Genomic DNA, 24,407 nt, shown 5'->3' on the forward strand with positions numbered 1-24,407 from the left:
TCAAATATCTCTGGGGCACTGCAATGCTGCTATCACAACTAAAAAGCACCGGCAACAATTTTACTTATTTCCCCTTAACCTCCTCCCCTCCCCTGTTTTCCTCCCTCCCCCCTGCCATGCCTCCTGCATGACTTCTTTGCTTCTCCTGTCTTAGAAATAATGGCAAAAAGCAGCCTCCTTCCATCCCCTTTCCTTCCTTCTGAAGCTGATATTTGCTGCTGTATTTAATTCCAAACAATAAAGGGTAATAGGAAGGATGCTGATGCCTCTTATGGAGGCAAAACATTGGCAGCGTGCTCCAGACGTGGAGAGAAGGATCTGCCCCACGCTGCACGTGTTTGAGCCCATCCAAAGGGCAACCGGAGCTGGAGTCCTGAAACGAATGTATTAAAATCAAACCTGGCTTATATTACGCGCTCCGTCCTTTCGGATCCCTTGTGGTTTCTTTAATATGATGTAATTCCTTTTTTACGCTGCTTTGATCCTGTGCCAGGAGTCTGAACCTAGTGACCACCATTGCCCTTTCTCTTGCGTTTCCTGTCCCCCACTTGCAGGCTTTGGGTACCTGACGAAGCAGCTGATGGGCCTGGCCGGAGGCCGTGTTGTTCTGGCCCTCGAAGGAGGCCATGACCTGACCGCCATTTGCGACGCCTCGGAAGCATGTGTTTCTGCTTTGCTGGGAAACGAGGTACAGAGAAAATGAAAAAATGCCGTGGATGGCCTCCTCTTGACAAGTGCAAGGCGCTGCAAGCGCTGTATACCTTCTTGCAGAGCTTTCAGTGGTGTGAATTTGGGTGGCTAACTCTCCGAATAGTGCATTTACTGAACTTTTGGCACTGGTTCTAGCTCTTTTTTTTTTTTTTTTTTTTTTTTGTAGAATTAAAGACTGTATATTTAAATTTTTTTTAACTACCTTTGTTCAGCAATTCACACTCTAAGGATTGAAATACCTAAGAACTAAATTTGGTTTCATTCTTCATCCAAATAGTGGGCTTGGTGCAAACCTTGGGAAATAGTGGATTAGTTTAACTCATTTCCGATGCCACTGTTGAAGCCTTGCCCTCTCTTTACAGTTCCTCTCTAGCAGCACAGCGTATCTGCTCCGTCATGCGGCTTGCTTGACACTGTTTTCCATTTTGTTTTGTTTTTTTTTTGTTTACCTTATGTTCTGTACCTTCTGCACTTTTCTGCGTTGAAAAAGCCCAATTGTATTACAGAAGTTGACGGAAAAGGCCATAGTATTTGATCGCAAGATAAGGGCAAGCCAGAGAAATGCTCAAAGGAAATCTGGTTCGTGGTATCTAGGGGAGGTCTGGGTGTTTTTCTGCGGACGTAGATACTTTAGCTTTTCTCTCTGTTCTTAAAGTCAGTGGGATAAAGGAAGAAATTATTCAAATTCCTCTTTCCCATCATCTTTGCTGCAGCCCTGACTATTAGCATCTGCTGCAACTGGTAACGAAGGAGCAATTGAGGGATACATTTCTTCCAAAATGACTGGTATTTAAAAAGTTCACAGTGGTGGCATTTGACATGTCTTTGGGCTCTGGGAGTTCAGGGTCATGTACTGCAAACTAGTGCAGTGAGGAAATATAAAAGCCACTTATTTGCAGCAAAAGCAAAGCTCTTGTGAGTCTGCTATATCCATATATATATGCTTCTGTTCAGCAAGCATTTTTCTGTATAGTTTGTAGGCTTGTGCATATGAGCAACTGGTTTGTTTGGGTCAGTCCTCCCTCCTTTCTCTGGTTTATTCCTCTTCTTTGGACACCCGTTCTCCACTTGGAGTTTTCAGAGGACACCTGTAGTCCAAAGGGCAGAGTCTTAGATTGATTCAGTAGACCATAAAAGTGCACTGCGCTAATTTTCCATCAAGGAAAAACTGCACCTCACGCAAAGGAGCACATATTGGTCAGATTGGAGCCACAGGCATCTATCCCTGTTCATTATCAGCCAAGGATGCCCTGGTGTAGCAGCAACTCTGAGGAGCTATTCAAAACAGTTGTTGAAGATTTACGATACAAATCAAAACAGCAGAGCAGTGTGATTACGTAGGCTCCAAAGAGCTAAAAATTTCAGCATTGTGTGAAAGCAACCACACCGATTTCAAGTTGGGGGTGGCTGTAAAACTTAGAGCAGCATTAATGGGCTGGTTAGTGCATTTGAAGTTTTTTAGGCTGCCTTTTCAATTAAGGGATTGCCCTCAGAGTACCTTGTGCATATGAGCAAGTCTTGAAAGGCCATGACATGAGTTAAAGGGCATGAGCAGGCTGCCAAGACGACCTCGCAGTGTGTGATAGAGCAGACCTCTGAAGGCAGTGGTCTCTTCCACAGCGGGCAAGAACCTGGCTGCTGGTGACCTGGCTAAGGAAGGAGGTTCCTTCTAAAGCTCTCACCTGCCTTGGAGAACACAACCAGGTTGTCTCATCGCCCCCCTTTGGTGAAGAAACTCCTATGCGGGAGCTGAGGGAAGCCCTATGGTCAACGTTTGAAGGTGCAGCACCACAGAAAGGAGAAGCCAAGTAATATTTTGGCTCTAGGTCTGCCTCCAGTGAGGGTTGACTTCTAGGGATGTTCCTGAGCCATAAGCAGACTGTGACCACCAGCTTTGCTTAGGTCTAGGAATTAGGAGTAGAGGTTGGATCTGTATGGAGGTGCAGATTTGCTGCTTCTTCCAGCTTTTCACAGAAGTGCTGTGTCTTACAGTATCCACATGCTACACAAAGGACAACAACGCCTGAGAAAACCTCACTAACCAGTCCGATAGGTTGGTGGTAAAACAGCTGGGATTCATCAAAAGCATCTGTTTCAGTCATCCAGCATCCCATCTTCCAAGCATCCAGAGAGCATTAGTTCCTTGTGCGTGGCCAGGCAATTCTGATAAGGCTCTCAGCATGCATAACTGGTCCAGCTTGTGCTCAGTCCTTGGGACTCCTGAAAACTTGAGAATCAACTTCTACCTCAGCCTCCAAGCAATAATTTTTTTATTTCAGCACCCGATTCTCTTAAGCTGGCAGCCGATGGCACCATTGTCAGTAATACAATCTCTTTAGCTCCATTCAAACCTTGAATGCAGCCAGCTCTAGTGCCAGGATACACACCGAAGGGGAGACTGAGGAAATCACATGTGAAAGATGTCATTCCTCTCACTTAATGTGCTGCTACAGTGCAGTCAGGTGACTAAAATGTGTTGTGAGAATCTGTATGCAATAAATAAGCACTCGCTCTGAGCCATGAACGTGTCTGGAACTGTGCGGCTTTTGGAGATTTTAGTACTCACGATAACTTGGATGATGTCCTCTGGCTGAGTGTTTTCATTTAGCAGAGCAAATGTTGATCCTTGAAGGTAGAAAAACATCATAAGGGGCATTTGCCATTCTTTATATTTTTGTCAGTGAATCAGGACAGCTATAAGGAGCTTTAAAATATTTAAAGATGGACCTGTTCTCACTTTTCCTAAGTGGGCTTTGAAGCGTGCACGGATATCATGATAATGTTCTCTTAGCCACACATCAAAAAGCGGGAAGCACTAGTTTTATCAAGGTCTTTTATAAAATCTTTCTAATGCGAGGAAGTTGGAGTGAATTGCTGTTGCTTTGTCCTGCTGGCCCTTTGATGAAGTTTGATATACAGCGTGTTAGACAATTTTGCATGCGTGCACATGGACAGCCAGCTGCAGACAGCCACAGGCTGCAGGGAAATCTGCTAACGGAAGAGATCTGACTGAGGTATGTAGCGAAATGGTAGGAAATGAGGGGAACGATGCCAGTCCCCCAAGTGTCTGTGTTCACCAACAGAGATCAAAACCCCAGCTTTGGAAAAGCCTTGTGTGCATGGTTCCAGTGGCAAGAGCCAGGGTTGTTCCCAACTGTCCAGGAAATTAAAACAGAGCTGTAGCTTTGCAGCAGATTATTTCAATGTAAAATGAGTTAGCAGCGTGAGAGGTCATTTGAAAATACCTATGTTTCTTTAATTACAAATTTACTTGTTCAATACTAACGTGACTTCAGCTGAAAAATCAAAGGCAGGCATGAGGCAGAGAAGAACCACTTAATGATAATTTAGACCAGTAGGACACTGTTGCTATTTTATTACTCAGAGTGGCTCCTGAAAGCAGCGTGGGAGAGCAGGGGAAGCAGCAACCATGCAGAGCTGCCAATTCTTTTCCAGGCATCGCCAACTGCTCCCCTTAAAACCAGGTTCTGTCCTATGAGAAATACCAAGCCAAAACATCTGGGCATTAACGGCGTTTTCTCCCCAAGGCTACAAGCCATGCCAGCAGCATGCATAGAGCGGGATGTGAAGTGCTTATGCCATGGGAGCTGCTAACTGTGTGGAGGGAGAAAGGAGGCATGTCCTGTGAGAAGTGACCTTGGAGCTAAGCAGCAGCCAGAAGAACAACAGTATCGCATGTGGTTGCTGGAAATACATTGTCATTCAGATTTTTGAATCAGATTTTTTGGTGCAGAAGTAGCCGAGGTGTGTCCAGTATCAAACTCTGGACATCTTGAACAAAAAAGAAGTTGATAATAAACAGTTGCTTAAAACCTTTGCCTAAGGCCCAGAGGTATTTCCTTCCCTTTCTAGTGGAGCGATGGGTAAGTCTGTTGTCTGTGACTATTATTTCAGGGAGAGTAGCACACAATTGGAATGATTCATCTGTGAAATAACACACAGCTAAGCTGTCTGATGTTCTGTGTGCTTTATTTCAGTATAAACTGAAAGGCATTAATAAAATTCTCATTTAAAGATTTGTCCAGGAACTGGTTGGCCTTCACTTAATGTCATACAGAAACCAGTCTCAGCAAAAATTATTTTTAGAGTAAAGATTTAAAAAAAAAAAAATGTAATCCATAATTATTAAATCTGGAATGGAGCAATTTCTAGTCCTCGTGAAGTACCTATCTAATGGCAGCCAAGTGGTCACATAAGCAAATCTCTTGGCTGGAGTTTCTGTTGGCTTTCAGTAGAAGTTGCAAAACTTTGTCATAGATTTATTAACTATTAAACTGTGGCTGCTTCCATTGCTGGGGAGTATCCCCATATGAGCCTTGACCAGTATTTTCAGACACATTCAACAGCTGTAGATGTTTCCGGTTTTGGATACCCAGCCTTGAAAGTCTGTGAAGAAGTCACTTTTTTTGTGGAGAACCAGGTCAGGAGGATGGGCTTGGAGAGCATCAGTTCTGTTGAAAGTTTTTTCTTGAGTATTTAGTTGATTTTGAGACCCTTGAGCTCATGTGAATTAAATCCAAACAGTTGGCTGTCTATATGACCCAAGGAGAGCTGTTCTGCCGGGGCACCATTACCTATCAAGCAGATGTCTCTGCTGTCCCAGAAGAAATCATTGCTCTCCAGAATGTCATTTGTTAAAAACAAATAAACCAAGCTCCTTCCCTTTGCGATGCACTGCAGATTTAACCTCCCTTCCTGAGGAGAGGTGCTAGCCCCCTGGTGTGATGCAGCCCTAATTCCTGCCTCCCTGTGTCAGAGCCACGACTGTGCAATATTAAAATCCTTGTTCTGTTTTCAAAGGCAGGCAGGAGCAAGATGAATGTATCTTAAGGTCTTCTTCAGTTCTTTAGGGGGAAAAAAAAAAAGACTAATAAGAATTGTGGGATGTTTTTATTTGAGCCCAAGTTTCTTCCCCAGTGGGAATCAAAGCAAGCATCATAGCTGCAACAATACAAGGCTTAATAACTTCATACAGGGCAAAGGGGACAGTTTAGCTTTTCAGAGAAGAGTCGTTGTGGGATGAGAGAAGTAACCCGATAGAAAAAGGCATTTTCCCCTTCTTGTGTTTATTTTTAAAGGGAAATAAATAAAAATTAAACCAAAGCTCAGGCAATACTGTCTGGGGATTTCTTGTGGGAGACAGTGCTTGTGCTAATGGCTGCATCTCTCTTGTCCTGCTCAGACCCTGTTGCTACAGAGCCACTTCACCAGGGATGCTTCCCTTCATGGTCTCAGAGTGCTGCATAAGAGGGTGTTTGGGGCTGTTTTTCTTCTTTATGTTCTATTACTAAAAGAAGCCCAGCTTTCTTCTCTGTGACATCCACCTTCCAAATTCACAGTGTAAGAACAGCAGGAAAAAGGCTACAATGTTCTGGGTGTTAGCTTTCTTTTTCTTTTTCTGTATTGACCAAAGGCTGCGGGGTAAGGATGCGATATGGGCAGAGCTCTTATCACATTGGTTATGAAGCCACGACGGAACCAGAGGCCCTTTGCTGCAGCCTGCCATGGGTTGTGGAGGCAGCTGGCAGGCAAGCAGTCCAGTCCCTCCTCCAACTGTTATTAATTAACATGAGATTTTTTTGATATATTGTCAGTTGGTCACAGTAAGTGCATTTGTCCATGCCAATGCAAAGGTGACCTGGATTCCCTCGTGGTGTTGTAGCCCCCTGACTGCAAAGTGAAAGGACAACTCTTTCCTCTGCGGTAGGAGAGTTTGCATCTGAAAATGAGCCTATTTTGGTTGTTACCGTTTTCTAGTATAGCAAGTCTCGGGTCTACAGCAGCTTTTCCTGTTGAGCGCTATCACTTTAGGTGTGAGTTTATTCATTTAAAATAGCTGTGCTTGTCAGAGCATGGGCTTGGGCAGCATGGTGTTGGTGCAGTTGTGCTTGTGAGAGCCAGGTCTGGGCTGGCCGAGGCTTCTAACGGAGATGTAGCTCTGGTGGTAAAACCATATGCTTGCCCGGACAGCTTATGTCACATGCATGGGCTGCAATAGTCTATCCTGGCAGCAGTGCAGGTTTGCTGATGGGAATTGCATCCATACTTTGGATGCATCCATTGCATCCATGCTTTGCCATTATAGTCCTGCAAGGTAACTCCATCAGCCACATACTCCCCGTGTACACCACTGCATACGTATTTAATGTAGTGGACACTGCAACAGCTTTAAGAGCTTTTACAGGTGGATCCATGTGACTTTTGCTCAGAGGACTAAACAAGTATTGCTGGAGAAGGACTCTGAAAAGCTGCTTTAGAGTGGGATTTGCTAATTATCTCTCTTCAGCACAGTGAAGATGCTCCATTGTCTAAGTTCCTTGTTAAGTAAATTATGTTACCGCTGCTTTGCTGTTTTATTGTTGTTAAAGATTTGCAACAATGACAACACTGACATTGTGAGGGTGGGATGTATTTAAGAACAAAATTGTCACAGGCAGATACAATATGCCATTTGCATTTACTGCATAAAAGCAGCAAAGCCCAAAAAGATGCATGCTTGTTATGTGCTTTTAAATTGAATTTTTTTGGAAGGCTTGCATCATCTTTGGCCTTACAGTCTCCATACCAGTATCATAGTTTTACTGTCACCTTTTTATATAAAGAGCAAATGACAGCAACCAGCATCAGAAAGACTAAATTTTAATACCTAATACTATCCTTCCCAGTAACTTCAGGGCAAATTTCATAAAGATTAACATATGGGTCTAATACTGTGCCCTGGCAAGACTAACTCAGCAGCTAGTAAGAGACATCAGCAGTGTCTTTGTAGTTACCGTTGTGCTGAGTGTAGATTTAAAGCAGGATTTTGCTTCCTTTGTGCTGGATGAAAAAAGATGTTTGTCTGTACTAAAATCAGGCTATTTATTCTTAGGGTACAGATATTTTCAAATAGTTAAAAGTCAATATGTTTACTGGATCAGGTGTTTAGAAGAATTAAAAAGCTATCCCTTTTGTTTCTTTCAAGGAAGAAAGGGAGTGTGGCTGCTATCATATTTTTAAGTTCCTTTTGTTTTCACATGACTTTGTTTTAATACTCAGTTTCCATCATGAAATGCCTGTGTGTCCATCTCTGAGGGCTTGTCCACATTGCGAAATAATCCATAATACCTCCTGCAGAAGTTCTGTTAGAGAACATCTGTGCGTGCTCACTGATATAGCTATTACTGATACAGCTATTAGTGTAAATTCACACCTATGGTGGTTCTGCAAGTGAGCAGACCTTACAGTATTCTGTGCGTATAGAGGAGTGTTGGGGTTGAGAAAGCTGGAGAGTGCCTGCACTCAGTGTACTGAGAAACTCAGTAGAAACTCAGTGTACTGCCTTGAGTCTTAGAAGAGCATTTAGAAAATCTGTATATTTGGAATATTTAGCTAGAGTCAGGTAATAGGAATCAGAAGAGTGGAGTGGGGGCTTGATACAGCGGAGCCATTTGCTAAATCATGTTTAATGCCTATTCTCTAATTTGTGACAACATTTCTGTGGCATTCTTCTCTCTCTCCAGCTTGACCCTCTTCCAGAAAAGGTTTTCCAGCAGAGAGCAAATGCTAACGCAGTCCATTCCATGGAGAAAGTCATCGAGATACACAGTGAGTAGATCCGCATGCGCACAGCTGATGCTCTGTTAATCTGTCCTAAGGACACTAGTTTGACTTCTCCATCATCTTGGCAATCACACATTCGAAATCAAGCCACTGCATTCACTCGTCCAATTTGCAGACAGTCACTGCACAGTGAACTGGATTTATGCAGCCACAAGGTAGTCTTGCATGCAGTAGTGCATCGAGCGATGCACAGAGATCAGTCAATTTAGAGAAATGCTTTGGCTCTTGGAATTGGACTGTATAAGTGCCTCTGAGCCTACAGCTGCTTAGCTGAACACAGGTTGGAGCGCAGAGGGTTGTCTGTGTGGATGGGGGTGAAGCAAGCGGTGAGGCATTGTAGTCACACAGCAAGGTGTTCTGATCTCAGTGGAGGAATTAATATTAAATCCAATGCAGAAATATGCTTACTATCCCTGTAAGGGGCAGGTTCTCCTGTACTTGGAGCATGTGGATATCTCTTCAAAAGCTATTCAAGTGTCTGCAGTTAACATAAGTCTAATTGGGTATGGTTACATCCATTAATTAAGAATGGATAGGAGTGAAAGTTAGAGTATTGCATAATGCCTCTGATATTGCAAGTTTGTTTAGCTGTGGAGGGGAATTTTAAAATCTTGGTGGTTGAAGGTTTCCTGGGGATGTTCACGGGGAATGTAGTAAGGTCCCCCAAGTAATGTGGGGATTGCACTATGCTAGGTCCTGACATCTGCATGCTTCAAACAGGCTATGGTCTAGAACTGAAGGAGGGGCAGTCTCCATTTTAGAGGGAGAAAATGGCATTTTCTTTTTTTCCTGAAAAATGCCAGTTGCTTTAGAAATTTAAATTCCATTTCCAGAAGCTGCTCTGCAGTGACAGTGTTCAGCACTGATGTGATGCCTTAGCAGTACCTTGAGTCAGCCACAGTGATTTTTTTTTTCCTTGAAGTGAGCAGAGCAAATTAGAAAAAGAGCTTTGAGCGAGACACTCAGGTATGCTGCAGGACACAATAGAAACGAAGGGGTTTGAAAACAAGACTCTTCTCCCTGTCCACATGGCCCCACTGTGAATGTTCTTTCTTTCAAGCTTCGATGTGACTTCTTGGGTACTGGCAAATTCTGCGTGGTCCTGCCTGGGAACCAAGGGAACATCTCTGAACTCTGAAGCCTTCTCTGTGCTCTTCTCAAGAGCCTCTGATTGTGCTGTGGGTGCTTGTGCCCTCCGCTTTCTTGTCCAGCCACTCTTCTTTCATTGAAGAAGGGTGTCCATCAATGGTAAATTGAAGACAAACAAAATAAATAAATGTGACTTAAACTTCCTTAGCTGTAGGTGATTTGCCCATGAAAGCAAAGCAAGACTAGCTGGCCGTAACTTAATGCAGATGTCCAGTCCAAACCTGGGCTACATCCTTCCCTCTCACATATTTTTCCTTAGGTCTAAAATTTCTGAGGCTTTTGAAGTGAAAAAGGAATTGTCTTTATTTTTTGAACACCTGATCAAGTGCACCTTTTCTTCAAGGCAGACGTATCCTGTACAGCTAAGAAACCTAACCTCCATCACTTTTGGCGTATTTATCCTGTCAGCATTCCAGTTTCAGCCTCACACCTTTCTTCCCTAACCGAAAGGGAAGAGCATCTTTGATTATAAGAGAGTGTGTCGGCTCTGACTGGACATCCTAGATTTGCTTACAGGATGCACAGGTGCATTTTTAGCAATGCTCTCAATACCTTTTGGATTGAAATTTTGCTTCTTCATGCCTAAATTCGTACACAGTGTCTTCCAGCCCTGGCAGATAGAGCACCTTGGCAACACCATCTACTAATAAAGCAGCATGGCATAAAGTGCAAAATTTTCCGTTACTAACTGTGCTGCTGCTGGGGAATTAGCAGGGCACTTTGGCAGTTCTCATGAGCCATTTTTACTATCATATAGAAAACAGACTTTTCTGCATAGGGACCAAAGCAACCTCTCTTACAGCAGCTTGCTTGGCACAGCATAGCCATTATGGCCAATATCGTTATTCATCAAACAACTTCCCAAACCAAGCAGTCACCTGCCAACCTTCTTAATTCTCATTACTATGCTTTGTGGATATTAGACTTCTTGCCAAAGAACTGAGAGCTGCTGCTGCCTCTGCAGGGCTTCCTTGCGAAGCTATGGAAAGGAGCTGCCCTGTTGTTTCTCCAAGCCCATGCTTAGGAGAAATCCCCAGCTCTGGGTGGCTTTCTACCCTCACCTCACAAGCCAAGGCTCCGTTAATACACATTCCCAGGAACCCGCTTCCATCTACAATTTTTCTCCACAGCCCTGGGACCTTGAGAAAGTCGTTAAAGTAACAGTGAGTGCAGGTCAAGGTATCATTTTGCATAGGACTTGGAAGAGGCATGATGAGTCTTCCTCAGTCAGTTCTCAGCCTTCTGCTGGGCCTGGGAAAGCAGGAGCGTGGTGTTTGACCTGTTACGATGCAGGTGGCCTAACTGCCTTTTCTCTCATCTCTGCTGCAGGCAAGTATTGGCATTCACTCCAGCGTTATGCCTCCACAGTGGGGTACTCCTTGGTTGAGGCTCAGAAGTGCGAGAACGAAGAAGCGGAGACTGTAACAGCCATGGCATCTTTGTCGGTAGGCGTGAAGCCAGCTGAGAAGAGGTGAGCTGCTTTCCTTTCTTTCTATTGTCACAGCCCAGAAAGAGTAGGTAGTAGAAACAGGGAACAGGGAACAATCTGCCCACCCAGGAGGAGCCATAATGGGCAGTCTTCAGGGTTAATCTTCTTTTAACAATTGCAAGTGCATTCCCTGTATCTCCTGCCCTTCATGGGTCCTCCAAAGACCTCGTGGACTGAAGGAGAACAACAGTGCCACGCACTTCATGTGTACCCTTGGTGCAGCACACCAAGGGTCATGAGAGGAAACTGATTTCACTGCAAGAAAATTTTTAACATTGTACAAGTGAAAACACAGTGGCCGAAAACCCTTCTTGGTAGCAAGTTTTATTTCCAGGTGAGCTGGCTGAGCAAAACTGCTCTGGGTGGGAAGGTGATGGGAACAGACGGTGCGAGACTTGTGTGCACAGAGCATCACAAATTGTCCAACTCTGTCATGCTCAACCCTCTTTTCTCTCTCCCCCATCCTGTCTTGCCTGTTGAAATCCCGTCCAGACCTGATGATGAACCCATGGAAGAGGAACCTCCCCTGTAGCATTCACCTTTGAGCTGGAGTTCTCCTGTTTGTTCGTCTTTGTCTTGAAGCTCTGCCAAGAAGCTTTCTCTTGTTACTCCTGCGTCCTGTCATGGTTTTTTCCAGAATACAGAAGGACAACCAGGTGTAAAACAAAGCAACCGAAAAATCTCTCCATATCTATATGCGTCTACAGTATATACTTGCTGAAAAAGAAAAATGCTGGTGAAGAGCAGTAAAGGATTGACATGCTGGGCACTCTTCCTCTGATCCTCACTTGGAGCTGAAAGGGGGAATGACGCCCATGAAGTCTTTGGCAGAGTTGCCAAAAAGTAGAAATCAAAGATTCAACAACACATATGAAAATAAAACAAACAAACCTTAATTTAAAACTGGTGCTTACAATTTGATTACCCACAATTCAGCAATCTCCGCTTGAACCACTCGACCCATCTTGTAGTTTCGTTTCTTGGATTTTTTAAATGGCTCTTGCCTGCCTGTGAGTCAAAGACATTCTTGTCAAAACCAGAACAATGTGAGATGGTGTATTTTTAATGGGGAAAGACAGGGAAAGAGGACTAGTCTTATATCTAAAGGAAAGGGAAAGAGAGGGGGGGGGAAACACAAAAGAGGAAATGGTAGCCCAGGTGGAGTCGGCTTTACTATCTCCAAAGCCATCTGAAGATGAGTTTGTGCCTTTTTTTTTAATTGATGGATTTGGTGCAGCTGGATTTTCTGAAGTTTGAGGAACAATGCCTTAAGTAAAAAAACAAAACAAAAAAAAACAAAAACAAAAAACACAGCAGTTCGTGAATATTTTTCCTCTGTTTGGGAAAGCCAAGAACTGCCATCAGGAAGGAAGACTTTTTGGCTTGTGCTGGCATGATTGTGGGAAGCAGGCATCAGCTGAATAGAGCGTCTCCAAAAACTGTCTACAAGTTTGGATTTGTTTTATTTTCTTTCATTGCTGTTTCAAAAAAAAAATTAAGGTAGTTGCCAAGAAAGTGGCAAATACTGTTGGGTCTTTGAAATTTAACCATTTTTTAAATCAAATTTTCAAATGTTTTCTCTCTTCTACATTATCTAGCAATTGAACTTATCAATTTGGTTGTTGAAGCATGTATTAGACACAAATGCAGGTTTAAGACTGGAATGCTTTTTATAAAAAGCAACTAGCATGAGATATTGCTTAAATTGTTAGGTATAAATATATATATGTGTATAATGTATATTCCAAATGTATTCCAAGCTTAGAAACCTGATTCTTATGAATTATTGATAAAATATTTATAATGCATTTATAGAAAAATATATATAATAAATGCATACTATAATAGTAGCCATTGAAAGCTCCCCAGGGAAAGATTTATGAATTGGAATGTAAAGGTGCTTTTGGAAGAGGATCCAGTTTGAAACTTGAGTACTTTCAAACTATAGTTTGGAAAGTTTTCAGAACGCCAACACGTTAGCCACCGGGCAACTACCCTAAACATTTGTATTTTAAGTTAAGGTTTTTAGTTGTGATCCTTTTCTAACAAAAATGAGGTTTTTATAGCAAAGATTATGAATTTGCTGTTAATTTTTATATCGATATTTCACAAAACCCTACCGAAGCCTTGTTTGTGTGAATCTGACATTTATTTTCCATTCAGCAGTTGTTGTTGGGTTGTTTTGTGTTTTTTTTTTCTGAACAGCAACAGTGTCTAAACCTTTTTCCTCCCTGATTTCCTGCTTGTACATTATTTTCCTTTTTTTTAAAAAAAAAAAAAAAAGCCTTTTGTACAGCGAGCAGCTTTCTGCAGGCGGTAAGGAATTGTTGTAGGCCGTCGGAGTTTATTTCTGGAACGCGTGCGTTTATCGGAGAGGAGGGAATGCAATGGGCTCTTTTGTATAACAATACCCACGACTGTATATTTCCTCGGTTCTGTTCTCGTAGCTCTGTAAAGAAAATAAGGCGTTTTCTTACCTTACGCGTAGTAGTATTACAATGGGTGATCGTCTTTAATCCCCCCCATGGGTTGCAGTGAGGATCACATGTGGCTTTAGCAGCTTACCTCTGGTGGGCTTGTCGGCCGCCCTTGGGACAACCGGCATTTTCCCTCGCACGCGCGCAAATGCGCATGTGCTCTCTCTCTCCTCTTCTTTCCGAATGACCATGACTGGTGGATTTGCAACTTTAGCTGTTTGAAGAGCTTTTTCCTAAATTATTTTTCAGAGGGCGAGCGAGTTTATGCTCCAGCCTTGGTGGGGGGGGGGGGTGGTTCCCCTCACCCCGTCGCCTTTTGCGAATGGCCCAGCGGAGAAGCAACTAATCCCTGGGTTGCTTAAAGGAGACTGAATTGACACGTGTAACCTTCTTAAACCTTCTTAAACCTTGAAGTAGGGTAGCACAGGTCCCTCATCTGAACAACCAAGGGGTACATTTTTAGTTTATGCTATTATTATGACAACTGACGGGGTCATTTTTGTCGTAATTTATTTTGCAGTTCTCAAAGGGGCTCTTTTGGCTCCGTTCAGAACTTCCTCGTGGAACGAATTTGAAGCACACCATCCACGTGAGCAAATGCAAGAGGGCTTGGTTTTGTTTTGACGTTGATAATGCAATTGCAAGAACAGACACTACCGCACTTGAGTTTTGCTAGCCCAAGTACGTTTTAAAATTGCGCACAGCTTTGGTCGTTGGAACCGGCTTCAGCGTAGGCTAAAAATCAGGCGCACATGCGAAAACACAGCGTACCTGTAGATGTCATTTCCCAAAATGACCACTTGGCTGCTGTGACCTAAAATGAATCTGGCTCGCGGAATCTGGTGACTTAATATTTAGAATATTCACTCAGCCAGTTGCAAGGCATTGGCGGTAACCACGTTTACACGATCGCTTTTGTTGTCAGACCTTCCTAGCCGTTCTGTAATTTTTAATAGCGGTCATGGAAAAATCAGTTTTTCTGTTCCTGAGGACTTGCTGGCTGACCGTGCCGGACTTGGTTTCATTTCAAGTCAGGTGGCTGTAGCGAGATACTCAGCAGCTTTCCATCGTGTTGCTTTTGGGATGCCGTGCCCCTTCCCTCCAATCATTTCGCTAAAGCTTTCGCTGGAGATGGAAAGATTTCCCAAGGCTTTAAAGCTTGTCTCCTCCCAAGTCCCGCTCAGGCGGATTTGCTTCTTAAACATGCCCGCTCTGTGGGTGAGGTCTGGATGATGTAGGAGCTGGTGCAGACAGCAAGCAAAAGGGGCCCCTCGTTCGGAGGATCGCTGGGGTTTATATGTTTTGGGTTTTTTTTAATTATTATTATTATTTTTCCCCCACCTTTGGAGCCGGCAGCTTCTTCCTTTTTGCCGGCGCTGCTGCAGGGCCTCCGTGCCGGGAGCAGCCACGCAGCGGGGATTTTTTTCCCCCTGCTTGGAAGGGAAGGAACATCTTGAAATCGTCGGATATAGAAGCGAGTCCCAGTGTTTGCAGTACGCGGTTAATCATTTGGGGTTTTTTTGTTTTTTTTTTTTTTTACTTTCGATACAAAACATTCCTTTTTTATTAGTCGCAGTCATGTATTCATTCCATTCTTCCTTTTGTAAACTTTTTGGGCCCACGTCTTTTACGGGCATTGATATATATAAATATATATATAAATATATATGAATATATTTTTTTAAGTTTCCTACACCTTGAGGTTGCATGGTCTGTAAGGTTGGCATGTCTTTATATTGTATACAGATTTTGCACGCCAAACTTGGCAGCTTTGAAAAAGAAAAAAATTTTTTTTTTTTTCCTCTCGTGGCATTTGCGGAGACAAAGGTTGGGACATTTTTCGGTCACAAACACACACACTCACACAAATACACACAAAGGAAGGAGAGTGGGAAATTTTTTTGCGTCTTACTGAACTTAATAAGAAATTGTGCTTTTTATTGTAAAAAAAAAAGAATAAATAAAAAGGACTACTTAAACATTTCTCATTTTAAGAAGAAAAAGACGTTTATCTAGCACTTGTGACTTACCAATAATAGAGTTTATTGTATTTATGTGGAAACAGTGTTTTTAGGGAAACTACGCAGAACACACAAAGTAAACTGCCTGTGTCTTTTTTTTTTTTTTTAAATTTGGTTGGGTATTTTAATTTCTTCACTGGGTGGGGAGGTTGGACACAACCCTTTGTCAACACATGTAGTCATTAATTCTGAGAAGATGAATGACGAGGACTTTAAAGAGTTAACTCTTCAGCACAGCTGTGTTAACTTTTTTAAAATTGCTTTTACATGATGTATTGGTAGGTTTCACTTTAAACAGTCCTGTACTGTGCAACACTGTGGTTTAAAACGCGACTTTACATCAAAAGGAAAACATGTTTCTTCATTGTCATGAAGTTGAGCTCGTTCTCAGCTCATCTTCACTTTGTCTTTGATATTGATGAAAAAGTATCCTATTGAAAGAAAATAAATTAACACTTTTCTGTGCTCCATAGTGGAGGCGCTATTTTCCAATTTATGAGGATGACAAACTTATATATATAATATATATATAAAAGTGGGGGGAGGGGTTGAAACATTATTCACCCAAGAGCTTATTACAGATATGTAGTATCAAAAAGTTGTAACTATATTATATTCTACTTTATACCTATACATGCTCAGTATGACGTCACCATTGGTAGCAGCTACCGGTTTACGATGTAATTTAGACACAGTTTCACTCTTATTGTATGGACCCTACTTTAAGTGATGGTAGCATTCTTTGTGCTAAATTTTCTGATGGTCCTTTCTTTTACTTGGTGGAGTTGGAATATTTTTTTCATTCTTGTTTTTTGTTTGTTTGGTTTTTGTTTGTTTTTTCTTTTTTCCTTTTTTTTTTTTTTTTTTTTACTGGCCAATGGTGTCTTTCTCTGACAGTACCGACTTCAATTTCAACTTTATTAGGAGTCCAGTATTTTGTACCACATTATGACAACTTGTTATTCTTGTGGTGTAAATAAAAAGAAAAAGTTAATTATAGTACCATCTTTGTTTCTGTCACTGATCTTTCTATCTGATGCCTCTGGTTTAACTTCTCAGAGCTGGCTTGCACAGACAGCACTGACCGTGTAATGCTTCATGTGCTTTAAACAGAAGAGTTTCTTAGTGTAATTGAAGAGGGACTCATTACTGAACCAGCTTCTTGGCCAATAGATATCCATACATATGCCATGCTATCCCTGGTAGGAAAATTGTTAGACCTTCTGCGCAATTTCCCTGCCACTTCTAAGGTGTTCATAGACAGGCACTTGTATGGAGAGAATGTAGAAAAAAATAACGGTCTCCCACTGAAACTGAATTTCCAACAGTAAGGCTATGAGAGCTGGTCTTTGCTGAAATTTCCCCCCCAAATCCAGCGCTGAGTGACTTACCTGGGAAAATCAACACAGAGGAGAAGCTGACATTTTGTATCTCCCTCCACTCTGCATTTTGCAGTTGTTGTTCCTTCACTTTGCAATAGCCTGAATTTCTTTGGAAGAGTATTTTGAGGAGAGCTGGGTGGACAATTACTTGCCCTCAGACCAGGTCTGTAGGGGGTAAGTTCTGAATCCCAGAGATCTTTATTCATGTTTTAGATTGCAATTACATCCTCAGAGCAGTGGAGCTGTGGCATGCCCGCCCTTCAGCAGAGCTCATTCACCTCCAAGGTACGTAATTTGCTATTTCTGTTCATGATGATCAGGTTCTGCTTTGCTGTCTTTTGCAAGACTGGGTGGAAGACTGTCCTGTAAATGCACAAATCATGTCTGTGCCTCATTTGAGCAAATTCTGCACACATAGCCAAACTGTCCATGCCTCAGGAGAGGGTTGTGATTGCCAGAATCAAATGGCGTGAGCTGCAACGTATTGTTGTAGCCCCACAGCACTTCTGCTAGGAGAAATGTCGGGTGAGTAAAATGGAGCTTGGAAGCCAGCATGAGAGCACTTATTTGCCCATTGGTCCGTGCAGCTCAAATCCCTCCTCAGAGTGACATATTTCTATACTCAGAAAGGGAGATCCGGGTGGGCTGAGCACTATTCCTGGCATGTGGGAGAGTGTGGCTCTCCTGCACAGGGTCTCCACCTTCCCAAGGGTGGGCAGTTTCCCCGGCTGCTGTGAATGGATCCAGGAGTGCCAGATAGTCTTCTTGTCCTTTGGGAGAAAGGAGGTGCTGAGCCACAGGTGGCTCTGGGAATGTTGGTGGCTCTGGTCACAAGAGGATCATGGCTTGGAGGAGCTGGACTCATCCCTGGGTTCCTCCAGTACCAGGGCTGAGGATCTCTCTGAGGTTCTCAGCGTCACTCTCAAGTGTTTAGATCAGTTAGGCAGATTTATTATCAAGTCATTATTCCAGTCATTTTGCTTGTGCATGGAGCTCACTGAACCATCTGAAGTCAGCCTTCTCCATGCATTTCAATATTATGCTTTTTCTGATTGCAAGGCAATGAGCTATGCTTCAGATCTGGTGTCCTGGGTTTTAAATGTCTCCTTCCTGGATAGAGAAGGCAAATCCTTGAGCCTCCCATTTAAACTAAGGCTCATGTCGTTCTGCAGAGTGGATTTAAAAAGGAAAGACTTACCCATTGTATGGGAACTGCTGTACAGCAACCCTGGCGTAAAATGGAGCATGTCCTTTGTTATCTGTCTTTTTATGCTGAAGAGTAGCCTTCAGTGTAGCATCACAGCCTGTGAGAAGCTTATGAAGAGCAGTACAGAGTAGGACAAGGAAAAGTAGTCAAATTTAGTCACCATCCTGTAGAGTGACCCCATCATGACTTTGGTGTCTATTTGTTACATCAGTAGCAAACCTAAGCAGTTAGCCAAGGGAAAAAATGACATTCCTTCTTCAGGCTAGGATCATCATTTCTTTCTCAAGTGGCAATGAGCCTGCCATGGCCTGGGATCATCTCCATTGATGTCATATGTAGTTCAGCATGGCAGTGTAAGGAGCTGTGGGGTTTGTTAGTCTGTATGGGGGGAAGAGAGGAAAGGCCAAAAACTAGAGGTAGTAGAGGGATCTTTAAGGTGTCTGCAGGGAATTGACCTTGTGGAAGGTATAGAGGAGAGCCCATAGCAAAAAAAAACAACAACAAAACAAGCAAAAAGCCCTCCATCAGCTAGTGAAGCTAAGACTGTGGTTTCAGTGCCTTCTTGGGCATTTACCCACCTCTTCATTTACAGTTAATTACAAAATCACTGTGGTGGCTTCACAGTTCATGTGTGGAGTTGCTGGCATTTGCAGTTTCCTCACACTTCTCTGTGACTTGCTTTGGCACGCGTGATCTTGGGAGCATTGCAAACCTCATATCAGCAGGCATCGCTTTCTCACCCTGTGTGCTAGGTTCAGTCCTTCTGAACATGCAGGGGTCAGCTTCTCCCAAGGTGCTCTGAGAAAAGGAGACCCAAAATCCAGGGCAAGATGAACAGAGTGAGTGTACAAACACATGATGGGTCTGCTGTGCATGGTAACAAAGGTGTCTGGATGCACATGCCTCTACTTTCAGGAAAGTGGGGAAGGCGCAGGCAGAGTTGCTCATGGTCTAAACCCACCTAGGCCTTTGCCCTTAGAGATGGCCAAAGGATTAGAGAAGTCAACCTGTGCAATGCCCTGTTTGCATATTGGGGCAACACATGAGCCTGCCCCATCCCTGTCCGCGGCAGAAATGGCATCTCCCTCCTGTGTGTGCAAGCCCAGTCCCACGTGGGTGGCAAGCATTTGCATGTTGCTTGCTCCAGCTGTGGTATACCAGCACCCAAACCTGGACATCGGAGCTCAGAGTGAACTGGAGGGCCAGCACTTGCCTGGTGCCCCAGGCACCATATCATGCTTGCTTCAGGACATGCAAGAATCATGAGGGCAGCTGCCAGCTGAGATGACCCATGTGCAAGTAGAAAGCATTGGCAAACACAACAGAGGGGGAGGGTGTAAGGCTGCAGCTCCTTCAGGAGGAGGCACCTGGGGCTCTTTTGGGCAGGAGTTTGAGAATGATCTTGCAATAGGGAGACATCATCTACTGGTGTGAAATCCCACAGCTGGCCAATCAAACCCAGTTCTTAAAGCCTCTGGAAAGAGGTTTTGTTTGGAGAGTGTTTCAAATATGATTTCAGTTTCCCATTAAGTGCTTTTACCAAAAGTTGTTAATCCTTTAAGAAGCCCCAGGTCTCTCTCTGCAAAGCTGCATGTGCTCTGACAAACACTCATTGCTAAGCAGTGGTTTCAAGACCCTATGAATTAGGATGATAAAGGGAGGCTGTTTAAAAGGTGCTGGGCTGGATGTTTTGGAGGGTAGCCTGTGACAGGGCAACCTGGGCTTCCCTTTGGAGTCCCTAGGACAAACAGTATCTCTGCGTATCCAGATCTGCAACAATACTTCTTGCTTATCCAAATCCCCCCATTAAAACCTGCTGGTCCAGCTCCGTGTGTGCAGCTTGCTGGGGAGTGGGACCTGGCCCTTGAGTGTTGACATGTTGGGCCTGCAAATTCATCTGCAATCCAGAGCTGCCTAATCTAGCTTGAAATGCTCGGGGCTTGCTGCTCTGCTTGAACATGTGGCTGTAAGCCTGACGCAATGCAATGGGGAGGCCAGTTTGCTGCCTCCTGGAGGGTTAAACTGAAGAGCGTGGCACCTACGCTGGGGTCTATGTATTAAATAATATATTTCAATAGCTGCTGCTTTAGCCATGGAAATTTTTATAGCTAGATATCCATTAATCCTAAAGAAAATAACATTGAACTGAAATTAATCTGCCCCAAAACCTTTACAGTAGTTCCCAGGGCGCCTGCTATCTCCTGTTGCTTGGATGCCTGCAGCTGAGAGCAAAGGGCAGCTGCCAAGCCAGGTATTTTTTGCAGTCACCTGAAGGATGGCTGCTGGCTCTGTGGGGAAGGAAGTCATTTCCTTGGGCTTTTCTGGGTTTAGTGGGATTTGATTTTTTTTCTTTTTTTTAGGAGAACAAGGCTGTTTCTCAATCTGGGCATCGAGTCAAGGCTTCGTGCTTTGCATGAATGTCTCTCTAGGACTGGGAATGCTGCAGGGGAAAGAATAAGGTCCAGTATTAAATATATAGCCTGAGCGCACAGGGGGCTAGAGTTCAGCCAGTGCCAACAATATGTCCTTGTTTTGTGATGGGATTTGGAGCTCTGCTGAGTGGAAACTTTCTCCTAGGGCTGGTGCATGTTTGATCCTCTTGTGGGCTGCTCTGAAGCCCATTTAGGGAGATGGGACTTCATTTGTTCCCCCTGGCTGGATGTTACGCACAAAATATGAGTGTAATCTGCAGAGCTGCCCTGCGGTGTCATTTGCTTTCTTCCCTGGGCAATGGGAATGATTTTGCTGATAGCAGGAAGGCAGGCAGCCACAAATGAGGTGGGTGGTCTCTTGTGCTAAAGCTATACATGAGTCTGTGTGTGCCTGTTGCCGCCTTCTCCAGGCTTCCCAGCTCTGGGCAGAGGTCCCAGTGGGCAAGCTCCAGTGTTTGCCCTGGGAGAGGGACCCTCAATCCATCCATTCTCTTGCCTGGTTTGCTGTTCTGTCGTGCTGCAAAAGGTCTGCTGGTCAGATATCCCCCAGGGAAGGCAAGTCAGACACTGGTCTTCCTCACCCAGAGGAATGAGATGCTGTCGGCACCTGTTGGCATCATCCTGCCTAGAGCTTGCTTTCCATCTGTCTCCCATCTTGCTGCACCTGGACCTCTGCCATCCTCAAGAGCGGCTTTGGAGCATGTCCTTCATAGCAGTCAAAGCTAACCACTTGTGTCCAAAATAGGCTCTGACCCCCCCAATCCTGTTCCCCTATGGATACCCCTGAGGAGCAGCAGCAAGGCTGAAGGGCTGTGAGTGGCATGGGAGGAATGAACAGGCTGACAGAAATACAGGGAGGAGAGGGAAATGCTGGACCACAATGGGCAGGAAGAGCTAATGTGGTCTGCAGGGAGGAGTAGACACAGATAGGAGCAGAAATCTTGCGGGAGGAGCTTGGGGAGAGGGTGGGTTGGGAAGGGAGCAGGCAGGCGTCATCGCCAGACAGGGCACAGCTAGAAGCTGGCATGATAGGCCACCAAGAAGGCCCAGGAGTGAGCTGAGAGCCATTCTCTGAGAAAAAAAGCCCACAAGTCTCACTTTTTCTACTGTGAAGCTGCCGATACAAAAAAAAAAATCCCTCTTCCTGCAGCATAAGTTGTTGGATGCCAGGCCTCCAAGGGGAAGAGGCAATGGGCTTGGGCTGAAAAACTGTTTCTGTCTCACTGCTTGAGGTCCTTCCTTTTCCAGGAATTGCAGTCCTGGGGAAAACGCAGGGCCACCTTGTGTCTGGGAAAGCAGCTCCACTCTGGTGGGCTGGGTAGGACACGTGGCAGTCACGGGCCCTGCAAAACCCTGGATTCTGTTGCATCAGTGCCTGTTGAAAAAAGACATTTCCAGGAATGCCTGGGCTACATTTGTGAGCAGCATTGCTCAGCCATTCCCAGTGCTAGGGAATAATTCACTTATCAGATAAAACCTGCATTTGGGGTAGCTATACTTCCAATGCAAGTCTGGACCAAAACCAGTGAGCATTGAATTGTCTCAAGTGCTGAGTCGCTCTCGTATTGATGTGGATTTACATGACAGATATGCATACTTAAAAAATACTCTGTTTTTGCACGTGATTAAAATGACCAGATCCAGATATTCTTTTCCAGGTAAAATTCAGCTTAGTGCTTTCCTCTGTAAAAATAACCGTTGCTAAGCAAGCAAGAATTATTGGCGAAATTCAGTAAGTGGAAATTGAAATGTACTTGCCATAAAGTAGTAACAGCTTTAGGGAAAAAATAGATTTGGCGATAATGGTACTGGAAAAATATAACAGCTGAGTGTGTGTGCTAAAAGCCAGATGCTCTGGGATATTTCTCTCCCCACAGCAAATGGGACAGGAGGTTGACCACACATCTCTGGTGCAGGAGAGTAGGCCAGGAGATGTTGCACACTGTTTCCTCAGGAGCAAAATGCGATACCTAATTCCCCCTGAGAAGTCACAACAGCATGGCTGTGTCCGGGAACTTGATTCCTGCTTGAGCACAGGAGGAAAAGCTACAGCCTGGGCAAGGTGGCAGGAATCTGTTCCTATGGGTGGGACTGCTGTGATTTGCTTAACATTAGGAAAAAGTAACAGTCCAACATCCTCTGTTGGCATAATCACAATAGTGCATGTGTGTGGTGGCTGAATTGTAGTGTTCAAGAGTCCTGTCCCAAAACAGGTAGGTGCTATTTTAGCAAGGGTATGTTCTTTAGGCCACCCAGAGAAACTGTGGGAGGGAAGCAGGGGTGGATTTAAAAAAATAAAAAACAAACCCAAGAAGGATCAGCCGCGTGGGTGGCTGGGGGAGGGGTGGGGTTGAAACTGATGCTCTTTTATCTCACCTGCAGACAGTGGTGATCCATGTGAAATCTGTCAACAGCAAGTTCAACCTCAGAGAAACATCAAATATGAAAGGATTTAAAAACAAGAGATCGATAACGATTGATATTGATCAGTCTGTTGCCAGACTGGCAAATTGATCTGAGATCCAAAAAGATGAATTAAGAAGTTATAGACTGGTTGTAGGAACAAGAGGCTTTGAAGGAGAATACCCAGAGTGCCACCGCAACTCCACCAAGAGCCAGACCCTTTAAAAAGCCACTATGTGTTTACTTCTAGGTAGAGCAAATGCAGCCAATGTTTGTGAAGTGATGCAGGGAAAACACAGGAGGGCATTAAATTGTGCAGAAAATTTTAAACACACAAAAGCAGGAGGCCCTTTGATGAGAAATGCCCTGCATACAGGGACACAATTAAGGCTTGCAGACAGTAAAAACAAGTGTGTGTGCGCGCATGTGTGTGTGTGCATACACACGTGCATCCTTTATGGAACATGTGGCAGAAGCATGCCTGATGCAGAGGATGAAATTTTATACCTCCCAAAGATGGCACAGGGCAAAGCAGCGTAAGTAGCAATAGTCTTCAGCTGGCTTCTCATGCCAAGGCACCAGCCCTAGTCACACCAGAGGCAGCCTGAATACCAACCTGAGGTGGTACATTCACGGAGGGCTGCAGGAAAACGAAAACACACAACATGCAGAAAGCAATATCACATGTGTTGCTAGCAGAGCAAGGTCTGTTACAGGCGGGCTATTCACTAGAAGTACTGAGGCAGAAATACCAGACAACACAGAAGCCACTAAATAGCGTGAATCTGGGTGCTTCCTGACACTAGACCAGGGGCAAGTGATTCATACAAAAGGCACGCGAGCAAAGCAAAGCAAACCAAGAGAAACAAAAACAAGCAGAGCAAGAAGACAACTGGGAGATGTAGTCATGACTGCTAAGGTCACCAAATCCTGGAAAAGCCCTGAGCGTCCATATGGAGATCCAAGCCATTTGGACCAAACCTTGCAAAACTTTTGCTACTGAAGTAATCAGTATCTCTGAAAACATATTACCTGACTTTGCTAAGGAAACTGGGATGTCACCAACAGCAGAGAGATTAAAACTATGTTTTGGGTGCTGATGAATATGTATGGCTGGCTGAGGTGCTATCCGGGATCAAAGACATCGTGGGAGGGTATTGGTGCTGGCAGGAAGGTTGCTGTGGCAGGACTCCTGGGGATCTGCTGTATGTGGACACACTAACAGCACATCATGAATGGTGCTGAGCACATTCAAAACTGAATAAAAACAGGGGGGAGCTGAGTTGAACTGCAGTAAAATCCCATCGGATCTGGCTGACTGTCCAAGGTCAAATGTGAAAGTGATAAAACAGATGTCTTCACCTAAAGACAGTAAGTCAGGGAAGGTGTCAGATACCCAGTGAAGTTTTTTCAAAGCCTGCTTTCTGGGCTGGTGTTGGCCAGATGATTATGCAGCCTGGGCACAGTTACCACAATGTGATGGAGCCATCATGTGTATGCAGTAGCCAGGGAT

The 24,407-nt window shown here is 44.1% G+C and overlaps 1 protein-coding gene and 1 pseudogene across 7 annotated transcripts in view; both read left to right on the forward strand.

Annotated features, from left to right (window-relative positions):
* The window catches only part of HDAC4 (histone deacetylase 4), a 279,008-nt gene extending 262,539 nt beyond the window's left edge, over positions 1 to 16,469 (forward strand). For all 7 annotated transcript variants that reach the window (XM_067298642.1, XM_067298648.1, XM_067298646.1 and 4 more), the window contains 4 exons: positions 555 to 688; positions 8,235 to 8,319; positions 10,813 to 10,954; positions 11,465 to 16,469. In XM_067298642.1, the coding sequence (XP_067154743.1) occupies positions 555 to 688; positions 8,235 to 8,319; positions 10,813 to 10,954; positions 11,465 to 11,504 (401 nt within the window). In that variant the 3' untranslated portion in view covers positions 11,505 to 16,469. The remainder of the gene's footprint in view (positions 1 to 554; positions 689 to 8,234; positions 8,320 to 10,812; positions 10,955 to 11,464) is intronic.
* On the forward strand, positions 14,653 to 23,005 carry LOC136992330 (uncharacterized; annotated as a pseudogene).
* Positions 23,006 to 24,407: the final 1,402 nt, after the last annotated feature.

The sequence above is a fragment of the Apteryx mantelli genome, chromosome 6 (assembly GCF_036417845.1).
Source record: "Apteryx mantelli isolate bAptMan1 chromosome 6, bAptMan1.hap1, whole genome shotgun sequence".
NCBI classification, from domain to species: Eukaryota; Metazoa; Chordata; class Aves; order Apterygiformes; family Apterygidae; genus Apteryx; species Apteryx mantelli.